Source organism: Falco biarmicus, chromosome Z, assembly GCF_023638135.1.
Source record: "Falco biarmicus isolate bFalBia1 chromosome Z, bFalBia1.pri, whole genome shotgun sequence".
Classification (NCBI taxonomy): domain Eukaryota; kingdom Metazoa; phylum Chordata; class Aves; order Falconiformes; family Falconidae; genus Falco; species Falco biarmicus.
In genome coordinates, this window is record NC_079311.1 from 54,748,480 (window position 1) to 54,764,011 (window position 15,532).

General features: G+C 33.9%; 1 protein-coding gene across 5 annotated transcripts in view; it reads right to left on the reverse strand.

Annotated features, from left to right (window-relative positions):
- The window catches only part of KDM4C (lysine demethylase 4C), a 297,463-nt gene that overhangs the window by 244,782 nt on the left and 37,149 nt on the right, over positions 1–15,532 (reverse strand). For all 5 annotated transcript variants that reach the window (XM_056324193.1, XM_056324192.1, XM_056324194.1 and 2 more), the window contains exon 5: positions 13,883–14,076. In XM_056324193.1, coding sequence (XP_056180168.1) covers positions 13,883–14,076 — 194 coding nt within the window. The remainder of the gene's footprint in view (positions 1–13,882; positions 14,077–15,532) is intronic.

Consider the following 15,532-nt stretch of genomic DNA (forward strand, 5'->3'; position numbering starts at 1 on the left):
AAAAATATACCAATTTATCAGGAAAAAATACAGAGGGTTTTTTTGAGAAAAATATTTTAGCTTATTTCTAGTTTAAACATTATAATATGTAGTTCAAGAATGATATATTCAGTTTAAAACCATGCATATTGACAGTATTTTGTATGATCACACCAGTCCAGTTAAAAAAAAAACACATTTACTTTCATTTTGCAAATGAAACAAAAACAGATAAAATAAGTCTAATTTATATAGGTTTAATTTGTTTGACTTCTACTATGCTTCACAAGACACAAGAGTTCAACAGAAAAATATGAGCATTAAACACCTCTATTTTTTCCTATAACCAATGCTGTGGAATAAAGGGGTTACTTGTCTTTGTAAAATCATTACAGTTAGCATTAAACGTTATTTAATGAATCCACTTTCTTTAAAGAACTGTACATATCTTGGAATCACTCTGTTCTTAAAATACATTATTTTTTAAAGATTCCATATGCTATCTGCAATGAGTCAGTAACAGTCCAAAAGAACTGGAATTAACCTCATGTTATTTTTAATGTTTCTTTCTGCTTTTATGAACACTGTTATTCACATGTTCATAGATATACTGTATGTATTAATTAGGCTTCATTATTGACTGTAACAGCTTCAATATAACAGGCTTTTGTTTCCGTCTAAAGTTGCAACAGCATTAGATTCACTCTTCTCCATAAAAAAATACAGCTCACAAAAGGAGAAAATGCATATTCAGTGGTACAACATAGTCCAAATCCATGTTTTCAAACTAAGTCAACATACTGCCTTTTTCTTTTACTACACTGTAAGCACAAGTTTCATTAACGTGCCCTGACAATTTACTCAGAATAACAAGAGAAGGACCCCAGGCCCCCCATTTTGCACAAGAAATAAACAGCCCCCTACCTCAAGGTCTCATTTGCACACACACAATTTTACTCTATTACAACTGAAACTCCTACCTAGAGGCAAGACCCTCCCAGCACAAAAGTCAATGCTCTAAGCTGACCTGTAGCAAAATACGCCTACTGACAACACGCTACAAATGATATTAAACAAAGACCTTCAGCTTAACTCTGCTCAACGTCTACAGTCTTAATCAGAATTTCACAGTCTTACAAAACTGAAATTTCACTCCACTTGTACTTCAAAAGTGTTTGTGCCTCTTCTCCACTGTGTATTACACATACATCAGTGTATACAAAGTAATCTAAACTATAGGTTTGCATCTTTCACAGACCAGTGGAGACAAATGCTATGTACAGCATTCTATACTGTGCCGCATGTCATTAAATACACAACTCCATAAAGTAAAACATGAACAGACAGCATTTATATCTAATGAAACCTTCAAAACTAGAGACCTTGCTTTACACCTGTCTCTAACTGGACTGCTATTCTTCATAAAGAGTTACTCTTCCAACAGCACGTGTTACTACAGTTTTTTGATAAGCTGCAGCCACATCCTTCCATTTGTACATGTAAATATGTAAGTACTTATCACTATTATAAAAATGCAAAACAGGACAATGAGATCTCTCTTGGAAAGTTAAAATGGGACTCAGTTTAGCTGGGCTATAGCTGTTTATTTAGCTATAATAAAATTCCCAAGCAATAATTCATTCAACGCAAGCTAGTGCTTTTCATCATTGTCTTCATCTGGGGTCTGTGGTAACTTCTACTCCTCAATTTCTTTCCACTGTTGCCACTGCTCTTTCCTCACAGCTAAGAAAAGGACAAAGGAAAGGAGACCATCTTTAGACTATCAGACATGAGAAGCCCCAAAGTTGATCTCCAGGCCCTTCAGGGTTCAATCCTACCACAATGTCTTAGAAAACTGAGCTTTTTTTAACACATACGCACTTGCCTTGGCTATCAGTCAAATAACAGTGACACGAGTCTTAGTTGTGTAAGATCCCTGCAGTACTGGTACAGAACACAAAACATAAACTCCCAAACTCAGGTCACTAGGAGAAAAAAGCATTCACTCTTAGTCTCAATAGTTAGCTCATATGAGAACTTCAGCAGTGTTAAAAGCTTTTGGAAAAATATTTTTCATCATCTTGTGTCCAGCTTCCTTTTGGCTACATTATCAAACAGCCACTAACGTTTGTTTTACTTCCCACACTTTAAGGTCAGCCTTCTTAAAAAGAAAAATGTAATGGTCATTAAATGCTAAATCACTAAAAGGCAAAGAGAATGTTTCTCAGATAACAAGCAAAGAAATGGACAAAAAAAGAAGAGATAAAACGGGAAATGTTGATGCTAACTACATTTTAATTTTGTTAGTTCAGGAAGACATAGTAATTATGAAAAGAGAGACAAAAGCTGAAAAGTCAGTGTTCATTGCTAGTCATACTACAAAGACAGAAAAATTTATAGTACATATACTTCTCAAGTATTGTTCAAAAATATCTTCTGAAATACATAATTAATTGCCCTGATAGTGGCAACAAGATAACTACAAATAAGTAATAAACATTAAATCTAAGCCATTAACTTTGTTTATGAAGACAATATATATGTTTTCAAGATTAATCCTACCACAGAATTTCTTAGTGTACTTCAAATAAGATAATAACTCCTCTGCCTCTTTTTTTTTTTTAATTATAAATAGAATCTCAGTCTTGGACAATAACATTCACCATTTCTTCGTGAACTAGTGACAATGCAGGTTCCTGGTTCTACCTATAATCTTCAAAACCCCAGCAGAGGCAATAACAGACAGTAGTCTGTCTAACAGCAATTATCACTCAGTCCTGTCTTTAGCTCAGAAAACATGGTTGGTGACAATTAGGACAGCTGACTTCATGAAATGAAAAAACAATGTTCTGGGAACTTAGCTGAAAATATCAATTCACAAACTGCTTATTTTTAGTAAATATTTTCATTACTATTTGATTTGATTTTATACTGAGACGCAAAACCTAAATACCCTTTGAGTTACTTTTACCTTTACAGTTTCTGTTCTATGAGAATGAATTTATTTTTTCAACAACTGCTAGTTCATTACAGTAAAATACAAGTTTCACCTTGCATGGCAAAGAAAGAGAATCCAGTAACAGGAAAAAATAAAATATGGATTTTATTCAAGTTTAATTAGGAATGTTCGGATGTTGCACAGAGATGCAGCCATATAATAACATGGTTTAAAAAATGCTTCCTCTCCTTTCATTTTCCTTTAAGCCCAAACTGGAATCTTTAGTACAACTCTACTTGAAGTTATTAACAAAAAGCATGTGGACCACAGATGAAAGTGCTTAACTCAAAAGAAAACACAGAACAAAATTACAGGGTTCAGAAGGAGAAATAACTAATAAACATTTCAGAAGACATAAGGCAAAGTAATATTGTACCTCCACAGAAGTATCAACTATTTCTAATTTCCTTTTGAGAGATTGTTGCAGAAACATTAGACAAAACAAAATAATTCTACTGTATAAAAAGTGCTTATGGATCACTGGACTAAAAACACTTCTATGAACTGTCAACAAGTATTTTGAAATCATGCCAGGGCATGATTTCTTGTACATTTCTAACCCTTTCCCTGGTTACAGTATGATATAACCATTTGATTCTTTTGATAATGACTGTAGGCCATGAAAAACAAACCACTTAAAGCTCCTGCATATTCAAAAAGCAAACTAAGAAGGTTTAATTTCTATACAGATATCAAAATGAGACTGGAGGAGAGGAGGAAAAAGTTCCAAAATGAATTTTGATCAGAAATACCGTTATATTAATGTAATGCCAGGGTAGAATACAGGACAGCAGCCAAGTTGAAAAGCTAGGCTTTATTTTTATTTTCTTATTCAATCATCTTTGCCTCTTTCCCATATCTGCATACTGCAACTGTTAAAAAGTCAAGCTTTCCAGTCTTAATTTGGAAAAGCTCATTTTAGCTCAGCTACTGGTAAAAACATTGTATATAACTTGGGATTACATGTTTGTAATAGTGCTCCTGGGCCTGTCTGTGACATTATCATGCATAAAAATTTCAAAATCCCCCTCTTTTTAGATCTGCCTACTGGCTAGATTTGACAGTTCTCCAACACACTTGCTCTAACACTATTACGAAGCATCTAGTTTCATCCATCTACAGTATGCAGAACCTCAGGGCTTAATTCAGGCTTCTGAAATACTTCCTAGAATGAGCAGCCCAGAAGTTAAGCATGGTATCATAGCTCATTACTTTAAGGCTCTTTGCTAAGCCAAGTTTTCATAAAACAGATTTCCTATTTATCTATAGTTGCTTGTCAATTTATAATAATGAACATATTATTTAAGCAATTCTAGCACTGCTTCACGATCAGAAGCAATTCACCACATAGATTGATTAGCTGTAACTTCTACAAGGTCAGGAATAAAATAAATAAATAAATAAAATTGAGATATGAGAATTTTTACAGTAGAAGCTACCAAAGCTTCTTACAAAGATCGGACTGAAACAAAACACTTTCAGCCCACAGCTACTAAGTCCTTCAAGAATAATGCAACAAGTATCTGTACGTTTTTAATCATAAAACCCCTGTAAGAGCAAGGAAGAAATGATCAACTGTATTTTTGCTCCATTCTGAAATGTCCTCCTGGGCCTTCTCAAGAAAAATGTCCAAGTAGTGAGAAAATATATCACAAACCAATCAGAATTTCTGTAATAACTCCACAGAAGTAGCAAATCATCTGAACTATAATGTCAGTAAAATTAAATAAATGCAATTGTATGCAATTAAAATGTTTTCACATTATTAAGAATGTTGATTAGTATTAATTACTGAAAATCATTGCTATTTATATTAATAAGTATATTATAAATATTAATACATTAATTGAATCCATACTTTCATAATTTAGCATTGAAGCTTCTCTTTTTGTAACCTTAAGTTAAAAAACTACTATCTTGTTTTTAAAATACTGATATAAGAATATTTACTTTAGAAAAATTAACTGCAGCATAACATTAAGTATTACAGTTGTGTTTTATGAAACAAAATTTTACATAGAACTTTTGAAAGCATCCTTCATAATCTACTATTGCAGCTAAAAATAAATACAGTGATCCTATTTTTCATCTGCATCTGAATTAGGTCTTCCATTTCTCTTTATTCCACTGTACAGACTTGGTGTGTACTTACGATTCTCTCTATTTCACCTTTAATTAACCACAGAAACATGACTGTAGTTTGGCCATGACTAATATCCACTTAGCATTAAGTACTGTTTAAATAAACTTCAATAAATAAATAAATCAGACTTCAGCCAAGATTCTTAATAATGCATTTTTCAGCAGCACTGCTTCAGAATTTCAAATTTTTTCAGCAAGACCTACACAAACTATCAAAACTAAGTGTTCTTCAACCATCAGCATCCACCATAAATCTAGAAAAAGCTGCTATCACCAAGCTTTTTCCAACATGAAAATCAAGACATATTCAAGTTGGAAATTAAATCAAACTACTCACTCAGGGAAACTGCATTAGAAAGAGGAAAAAGGACAATTTGTCTTCATTGGCTGCAAAGAATGCCAAAAATCCTAAGTACCTGCAACGTGCTCTGTGAATTGAATAGCTGTAATTGTATGACAGCCAAGGACATCCCACCAGAATGAGTCACATGCTTTTAGTTTAGTCTGTGTGTTTCCACAGAAGGTGAATTTTGCTTTCATAGCAAGAAAAGCAGTGGAGCTAAATGATAATAATAGATACATGAATATAAAGATCTCAGAATTCTTTTTCTTTTTCCAAGGACCTCATATCATCGCTCCCAAGATGGAAAATGCAAGCTGTAATAGCATCACAGAATGATGACTATGTGGTGACAAGTCCCTAGTTTCCAAGAATAGAAAATAAAACCTGTATTTTTCCTTATTAAGAAAAAAACACTAAGGTTAACTAGTAAAATAGATTTCCTGTAAGTCAGTACAAAATTCTATGGGTCAGCACAAAATTATATGAACTGTCAGTCATATTCTGATTTTCACAGCTGACCTGCCTTGCATTCCTCTAATGTTCAGGACAAACACCCCACCCCACCCCCCCCCCCCGAAAAAAAAAAAAAAGCAAAATCAACCCAAACAACAACAACAAAAAAAAAAGCAAAGGGGGGGGCAGGCGGCGGGGTGAAGTTCAACAGATGGGGTCTCTTGACCTCGAAAGCATTTCAGGTTATTAATACATGTAATAACCTTCAAAATTTTAATAAAATGAAAATAAATGTCCATCTATGAATGAACATAAAAACACAGTCATTGAGCTTGCACAGTAAAATGTATTAAAGACAAAAAAACTATACAATTATAACACAATTTTACTGGAACAATCAATACGAATATAAAAATTTAGTCAGATTTCTTAAATCTGGTCTTTCTGTCTATGTCTCAGGAAGTAATTATGCAAATCTGCACCACATGAATAACATTTTTCTAGTCATCATTGCAAAGAAGTTGCATTTTTTACTACAGAAACTTTACTACAGTAGCTCTGCTTAGCTCTCCTGAAACTACAAAGCTGAAATATGAAGTAGTCTGTTCCTTCCATCACTAAAAGCATCAAAACCCACAGATCAGCAGACAAGGTAGTTCAGGAGATTGTTCATTAGCTTTTGAAAACTTCCTTCTCTAACCTATACACTTCAGTTAGAAAATAAATGGCCACATATATTGTAGACTTACAGCTTATGCAAAATAAACAGTATTTAGGTATTCCAGTACCTAAATGGCTGATAGCAAATATAACAGTGCAAAACCCAGTGAAAAAATAACAACCCAAAAACCTCTGGTCAAAGAGAAGAATGTAGCTTCTTCTTGACCTTCAAAGTGAGAGCTGAAAGTTATTTATCAGGCTGATCTTGTTGCTGCACTTGAATGGAGGAAGGTAAGGTCCTCTTTTTCTCTAATTCTATATTTTCAAGAGCTTTATATTTCTCAGAATACAGATTAAGAAAACTGTACCTCATAGCTAAAAACATGTAAGTAGACACAAACTAGAAAGAACTAGGAGCACAAATGGTTGCAAATGAATTGCAACTTTACCCAAAGGTTTGGGAGTCTTAAAAAATTAATTCAGTATTGGTTTTCAAGTCAACCTATATATTAGAAAAGTAACTTGGAGCACCATCTTCTTTAACATTCAATATCACAGAACGATAGAAAAGTTTAGGCTGGAAGGGACCTGAACGTCATCTAGCCCAGCCTCCTGGTCAACATATGGCTAACTTCAAAGACAGAACAGTTTGTGCAGGCAACATACAGTTAAACTTTGAAAATTTCCAAAGATTAAGACTCAGCAGCCTCCCTAATTAACCTGTTACAACATCACTGTGAATTACTTTTTCCTTCTATCGAACTGAAATGCTCCTTTTTGCAAGTTGTGATTATTGCTACCTTTCCTTTGTTATGTCAGTGCATCACTGAGAAGAGTTTGGCTCCATTTTCTCTACAATCTCCCTTACCACAGATTACAACCCCAGAACATACAACTTTTACAGAAAAATTCCTAAGGCATCTACAAACAAGTACAAGTCAGCTCACAAGACATTTGTTTGTGCAAACACTTAATGATTTGCCCCTAAGGACTGCAGAAAACCTCTCCCCTTACTTGGTCTATAGGCTTCTTAATATTTCACATAAGAGTCCTCTTAGGATAATCCATACCGTAAGAACAGAAAAGTGAATTTCCAGATTAAAAACAAAAAGCTCTGACAATCCAGAAAAGTTTAGCAGTTCTCATGATAGTATTCCACATGGCTGGAAAAAACCCACAGATAACATTTTCAAAGATGCTAGACATTTGGGCTATAAAGAAATGAATTATTTAAATAAGCATGAAGCTTCTTCAAGGAAAACCTTTACAGATACTTCACTGACCAACCCCATTAAGGGCATCAGCAGAAGGGAAAAAAATATATCTATATAGGTATATATCAGAAGCACTGTTACAATACATGCATTCACATTATCCACAGTTAGTAATGAGGGAGCCAAGAGAAAAATACTCAAGTTCCAATATCTATCAATACTCTAAACAAGGAACATAAGTGTATAGTTTTGGTTTCTTGAGTGGGCTTTTTTGAGAATATAAAGAATTAAATTCATTCTATCCCATAGCCTATCTTGCAGAATAGAAGTCCATCTTGACTGGCAGTTACCATCATCAATAAATGAATGTAAAGTGTAACAGAAAATTTCAAATATATTTAAACATTAAAGTAGTATTCTCTTTTCTGCCTTTCTGGTGACTTCACAGACCCTACGCTTCATTTTACAAACCGCATCTTTCAAATCAAAGAAGTAGGTTGGATTGTTGTGTCACTTGTATTGCTTTTTGTGCAACTGGGTAATTGGTTACTCAGTACTGCAGAAATTTCTAAGTGTAGGCAGTACATAAATCTGAATCCACTTAATTTTAACACATGCATAGTATCATGACAACTACAGATGGAAGAAAAACTGGTGATCCTTGTCAGGTGCTCAGTTAAGTGGTATGTTTTACGAGTGGGGCAACTTTTACAACAGTATTATTCAAAGTACGAACATAAAAACACATCAAAGAAGAAGAATCATTGCTTTATGATACAAAACCTACCCACCCAAGCAAGATGGTCATCAGACAAGCAGCCTCTTGTATTCACCCAAATATTCTCATCTCGCTGACAAGAAACAGAATGCGAAATATTGTGTTCCATTTTTCCGTAGCCAGGTACATGTACAGGTAATGGATAACACCATCAGCTGCAAGCTAATTCTGTGTGATGCTAAATACTTAACCTAACTACTTCTCCCAAAGCCTATGTTATATATTGACAGAGGAACAACAGCTGAGTATTTTTCCTGCTAATTACTATTTTAAAAATTCCAAAGCTACAAACTCATAAAATGTTGTTACAAGTAAACTTACAGATTTTTCTCAATGAACTTAATTCACTGCCTTCACAGCTGGTAACATTTGTAACCTCCACACTATATTAAAATAATGCTGTCTATCTAGTTCCAGACAAAGGGCTCAGAATCTCATGCCATTTTCTATAAGGAACACTAATTTTCTCTGCTGTCTAGGTCATTAATATTTATTATATATAAACATGATAAATACAGTTTAAAAATATGAACAAGTTGAAATCTCATAAACTTAATTTAGGAAGTTAATACATTTGCTGTTTTGACATGGGAAATTTCAAAGTCTGTTACCACTTAAAAAATTTCCCAACTTAACCTAAAAACTTCAAGGAAGAAAATCCTCTTCCACGGGGGGGGGGGGGGGGGCGGAGGAGACATCTCTCCTTTTCTTCTGAAGTTCATAAAGTTCTCCCACTCTATGGAGACCATTCAAACTACCAAATGATTGCTTCGTTTCAAGCACAATGATAATCCTTTCAGACTACTGACAAACCAATGTACTGCTTGATTATAGGTACCTTTTTACAATCAGAATCCCTATTTTCATTAGTCATTGATGTGACCCCTAATATTCTTATTTCTGTCTTCTCTGATAATTAGCAGAAGGAAGTCTTGCTAATCCTTTTCTAATTTGAGCATAAATGTGCTCCTCTCATGGAAGTTTTATAATTACTCCCATTTTTCAAACTAAAAGTTTGCACTTCACTGTAATTTTCTACATCTCTTATTTTTCTTAGACATAGAACATAACTAGGAAACATGTCAGAACAGTTCTGTCAGTGGTATGCATAACTTGTGCAAAGGTAGCAAGACTCTTCCATTCATGCTGAACTCCATATCACTTGGCCAGATTTTGACCAGTCTTCGTAAACTGCTGATCACACTGAAACTCCTATTAATGTAACCTGGAGAGCCTGTCAGGACCCAGACAAGTCTCTCAACCCATTTACTTTATTGCAATATTTGTTCTTAATTTGCACAATGTCAGCATCAGTCTCTTTTCCCTTCTGTACCTTTATTGTCTGCAATTTTGCCTAACACCAGGATCAGAACACCACGCATTTTTATCCCACCATACACATAACCCCATTTTCTCTGCTACCAGGATTCAAAATTTGAAAACCTTCACATGAATGAGAACATGAATCCTGTTTTAAAGATTTCCACAATCCCTACCATGTAAGTACCTATTTTCCCTCATTTTTCCACTTCATAAAGGAAGATGAACAGCTATTGGTACTCATTCTATGTTGCCAAATCCATAAAAACAGTTTCTAACCATGCCAATCAACAGCTACCACTGAAGTTGCTCATGGCAAAAATTTTAGGCAATCTAGAGATCAAATTTCTCACTATCCTATATCCACTGAACTCATGAAAAGAATTCCTGAACCTAAATCACCTGCTTTATTTTTTAATTTCACCACAGATCCATTTTACCCTACACTGCTTCGAACCCAAATAAACTGCTGGGTCCAATCTCTCTCCTAATCCATCTAATTTTGCCTAAGCATTCTCTCTTTTAATAATCTGGTCTTTTTTTCTTGACATTATCACAAAGACAGAACAATCTTCTCTTTCTGTAATATATTCCTCTTCATTTTATGACTGACCAACCCTGAAAGGTATTTTGTTATTTATGAAACACATTACTAAACAGGAGAGGCTTTTTTACCATAATGTATGGTTACTTGTCATTACCAGTCTTCAGAAGAAGACTGGAAGCAAAGACCAGATGGAATCTCACAGAAAACATCACAAATTGATAGGTAAATTATGTTTGTATTACACTGCAAGTTTACACTGTGCCCCTCTCAACAGAAAGTAAAAAACGATTCTTTGTGCAGAAAAGAATTCAGACCTCCACCATCAGATATAAAAGGTGACCAAAATAAGCACAATTTTTTAAAAAAATTACTTTCTGAAGTAAAATATTACGTATGTTCTCCACATATCTTTACTCTTGTTCTCTAAATTCTTTTTAAAAAGCATAAATGAGCTAAATTATTATTGTGTTTGAAATAGTCACATTGCCACAAAAATAATTACTTTGGGCCTGCTTAGTAAACACTTCCACATATTCATTATTAATATTTTTCAAGATGATTTACATCATTTTAGCACTTGCAAGATTTCCTATCAACACCACTGTTATATACAAGTTGGATAAACTCCACAAAGACTAAGTACCGCTTGCAAATACTTAGTAAACCCAGAATCATTTTCCAAATCTAAACATCGGGGGGGGGGGGGATATTTATGAATTTAAAATGTAAATTGAAGCATTATCAGTATTTTACCCATAGATCTATTGACAAAAACCTCTCTTATGCTAAGCATTAATTCTGAAGAGCAGTTTGATACTTCAATATGCCAAAATTCCTGAAATTACTACACAAAACAAAAAAAGTTATCTTTAGTCAGGGCCTACACCCCTGAATATACAATGAAGTGTATCAAGAATAAACTGAATTTATTAAGTAAATCACCAATCACACCCATGGGCCTTCTTGGTAGCAAGACTTTTTTTCTAAGAAACTGTGATGTAAAATGAGGTACCATCTTCCAAATGTTTTTCCCCTCAGAAAAAATGCAAAGAAAAAGTTGCAAGTAATTTTAATAGACTCTGTTCCTCTTTCCAGCAAATCTTTCATTGCCATATTCCCCTCTCTTCTCCCCTCATAGTGCTCTGTTCCAGAGTTTCTAAGTTTTCTTAATTCCTTTTTCTCCTTCAAATTATATCCTCTCTTTAGCAATTTCTTTCAAGCAACTTAACTACGAAGCAAACATATGTATAATACTAATATATACACACAGAAACACAGAAACAGCCATAGTTCTGATTTTGCAACTCATTGCCAGACACACTTCTTCCCTGCGTTTCGTATGAGGCAGTCAATGGTGGAATCAGTATATATAACTATAAATTTCTTTGCGTACCTCTTGGAAGTCAAACTGCACAGGTTGTAAGAAAAAATGAAAGTTAATCTATGCCTAAATACGGGCAAAAGCTTCAGATTCCATAAAGACTGCCACTGCAGTCAGATTTAGCTGCTGCCTACACATTCCCATCACAGCTCTCAGCTGGAAGTGGTTGTCTTCTCACAATTCAGAGAAAACGTGCTGTCTAACATGCTTATTAATAAAGTAGTTTTCAGCTTTCCACAAGACCAGTGTGGCTGTCTTGAAGAACAACATATATACCCAGTAAAATTAAAAAGCATGTATTACTAATGTACGTGCCAGGGTATTTGGTTTCACCTAAGGAAGCACTTGTCAACTCAGATCAAATTTTTTAAGAGCAGACAAGATCTTTACTGTCTGTATCATAAGATTCAACTCATCCACCACTTTTTTGAAGAAAATATTATGTGAGTATCACACTAACATAAGGTACATTTTACTGATACAGGAATAGCATTAGCATAAATTATTGCAGCATTTCCCCAGTAAAAGCACATGTGTAACAACAGATTAATCTTTAACTGTCTTTCCTTCAGCTTTTTTTTAGCATGACATTTCTTAAAAACATGGGTCAATGAGATCCAGAAAATGAAGTCATATCCACTGTTATTTCTTAAAAAGCGTTTAATTATTTTGTGCATTTGAAAGTGTAATTAAGTATCTGTAAAATAGAAGAGCATGTATTGTATTATCAACTCATACATCCTTCAAAAAATTTAAAAAAGTTTGCTTAGCCTCTATCAGTTGTGCCTTAGGACTCCAAGGTTTAAGGGAATGTCTCTACCACTTAAAATTTTACAATATGCAGTGTGGTTTTCTTTAAATAGCACTTCTAAAATTCCTAAGAACCCAAAATAATTTTTATGTAATCATTGTTTTGGTTAAGTTTGTCTTATCATCTTAGAATATTTTGGAATTACCTACCTTTACATCCATCTTTAACAAAGATATTGTTTTTACTGCTGAGAAGACATTGATAGTATGTCTAATTCTATCAAAGCAGCAATTTAAATATATAGATATAATTCATCAATTCAAAATATAGTCTTTGTTACTATAATAAGTGGTGTTCATGTTCTCTGTCTAAATGCAAGAGATCCACTATAGAAGAAAAGAAGGTAAATTAAAAGCAATGCCCTAAAAACCAGAAGCTGAGCAAATTACCACCTTCTTAGTTTAAATACATGATGTTGCACAGGTCTTTGTATGAGTATAAAAATAACCAATAAAGTTTTATGGAACTACCCCCTACAAAATTTTTCATTTAAGTTTGGGTTACTAGAAACAGCCAAAACAGGACTAAGCATCACATATCTTTTATCCATCTTTGTAATGATTTTATGTTCTCTTCACAGGTATTTCAAAAAACCTAAGATTTTATGATCAAAAGGAAAACATTTTTTCTCATGTGCTTTAACATACACATATGCAACAATCTATACATACAACATTAAATCTACTTGTCTCTCTAATGAAGGTTGTTCAATCAAAAATCTAAGAATATAGATAAAGGCTAGCAGAAGCTTCATATTTAGGAAGTACCTTTAACACCGATTCTTACCTCCTACTAGGCCTACTGACTTATCAGTAGAAAATATGTCTGACTTTAAAAAGCAATTAAATGTACATATAATACAAAACATGTTAGACAGTCCCAAAGGACAACTGAACCAAAGAAACAGATTCCAAAGAGGCCTTACAGAAGTTCCCTCAAATAGTCTTGGGGTTCTCAACTCACTAAACTTCTCATATTGAATCACTGCAAACTTTTTCTGTTGAACTCAAACAAGCCTTAGATACTTAATAATATTTTCCTTTAAAACAAAGTAATTCATTACTGCAGTGTTCTTTACATCACAAATCCCACATATTCCATAGCATTCTCAGCTTCAAAAAAAACCAAAAACAACAGAACTGCTATCTGAGCCTTCCAGTAAAGCTTATCTGCAAAGCAACTGTACCCCACCTGTTTGGTTTAGTCAGCTGAAAAACAAATAAATGAAATCATCTTTCATAAAAATTTATACTTGCCATGACTTTGGCTCCCCAAAATGGACATAATTAATACTGTAGAGATCCATGTCTTCAGTGTGCCATGCAAACGTTGTTTTCCACATGCCAAAATATAGATATGGCGTATTTACACCCTCAATAGAAATTCCACAGTCTTCTTCTACAACATCCAATATTGTATTAAGATGGGCAATATTCCATTCCTCAATACCCTGAAAAAGATACATAATAAATGTGTTAATAAATTTATAAAGTAATGCATTTTTATATAATAATCTCTGTCAAAAGATACACACCTAATCTAACCCTTCAAAAGACTGTACATTAATACAAATTTGTAAGACCTGTAGGAGACTGTTGAAGTTACCTAAAGAAAAATTCTCTTGACCTTAGTAAGTCTGAGATCCGGTTCGAAGTCTGAGACGTTCAAAGTAGAGAACATACGTTCGTATCTGCTTAACACTTAATACATCAAATCTATCATGGATTGAAACACCATACACAACAGAAATCATAGCTACAGACAAAGCCTTTGATGAACTGATAGCTGGAAGCCACCAAGTTTCACTGGCCCCATCTATGCTTTTTATTTACTTACATTACTTACATTACTTACAAAGTAATAATAGCATAAAAAATTATTAAAAAATTTAAGTTACATCCATAAATTTACCATTTCTCAGAAAAGTATAAACACTAAAACCAATACAGTACTTCAGCAGCATTTGTAACCATAATGATGTACTGCAGAAGAAATATAAATCTATTGATTCCATGGGATTTCAGCCATTTCCTTATATTATTGCCTATAAAATTTGTATATTAAAAGCCATTCGGAAAGCCATTCATGTAGTTTTTGTTGTATTTCAGATTCACCCACGAAATACAATTCTAATTTCAGGTAATACAGCATGTAAAAAGTCAATAGAACCAAGAACAAAGCTACAAAACTGAAGAGAAACAGATTAGACTTCATTATAACAGCAATTATTAGCACCTCCAGGGAAGACATTAGCTGGTAGTCAAGCAGTCAGAAAAACAAAAAATATAATCAGAACTATTAAAAGCTCAATTCAGGCAACTGTCTTTATAGGGAACACAGCCCCTCAACATGCCCTTAACCATGACCCGTTCCACATCCTCCATCAATAAACTCTGCACAGTTCTGGTAATCTTACTTAAATTTAGGGAATAAATTGATGGCAGACTGCAGTCCTGATGCAGTCAATTTAATGCCAAGAAACATGTTGACATTGAACAGTTGGGCAGGTGGTGAAGAAAGAATACAGGTTAAAGCAAGAAGTACTGAATGTTTAATAATCTCAGGTTTCATTTCCTTGGGTTTTAAGACTTTATGTCGAACATGTTATGTATGCAGCCACTAGAATTGATATACAAGATGGTAACTTCTGTATGAAGTTCAACCTTCTCATTGAACAAGCGTTTAACTGCCTGCTATCACTAGTTCACTTAAGTGAGAAAAGCTATCTGTAAGTTATCTGGGACTTTTATAAAGGAGTAAAGGAGGCTTCATTGCATTTTTGTTCTTTTTTTAAATGGAAGCTTTGGCTTTGATGCATTTGTGTTACATATAAGGCACCTGAAATATAAAATTAAAATATAACATAATGATGCTGATCATTAATCGGAGAATAAAAACTTAAACAC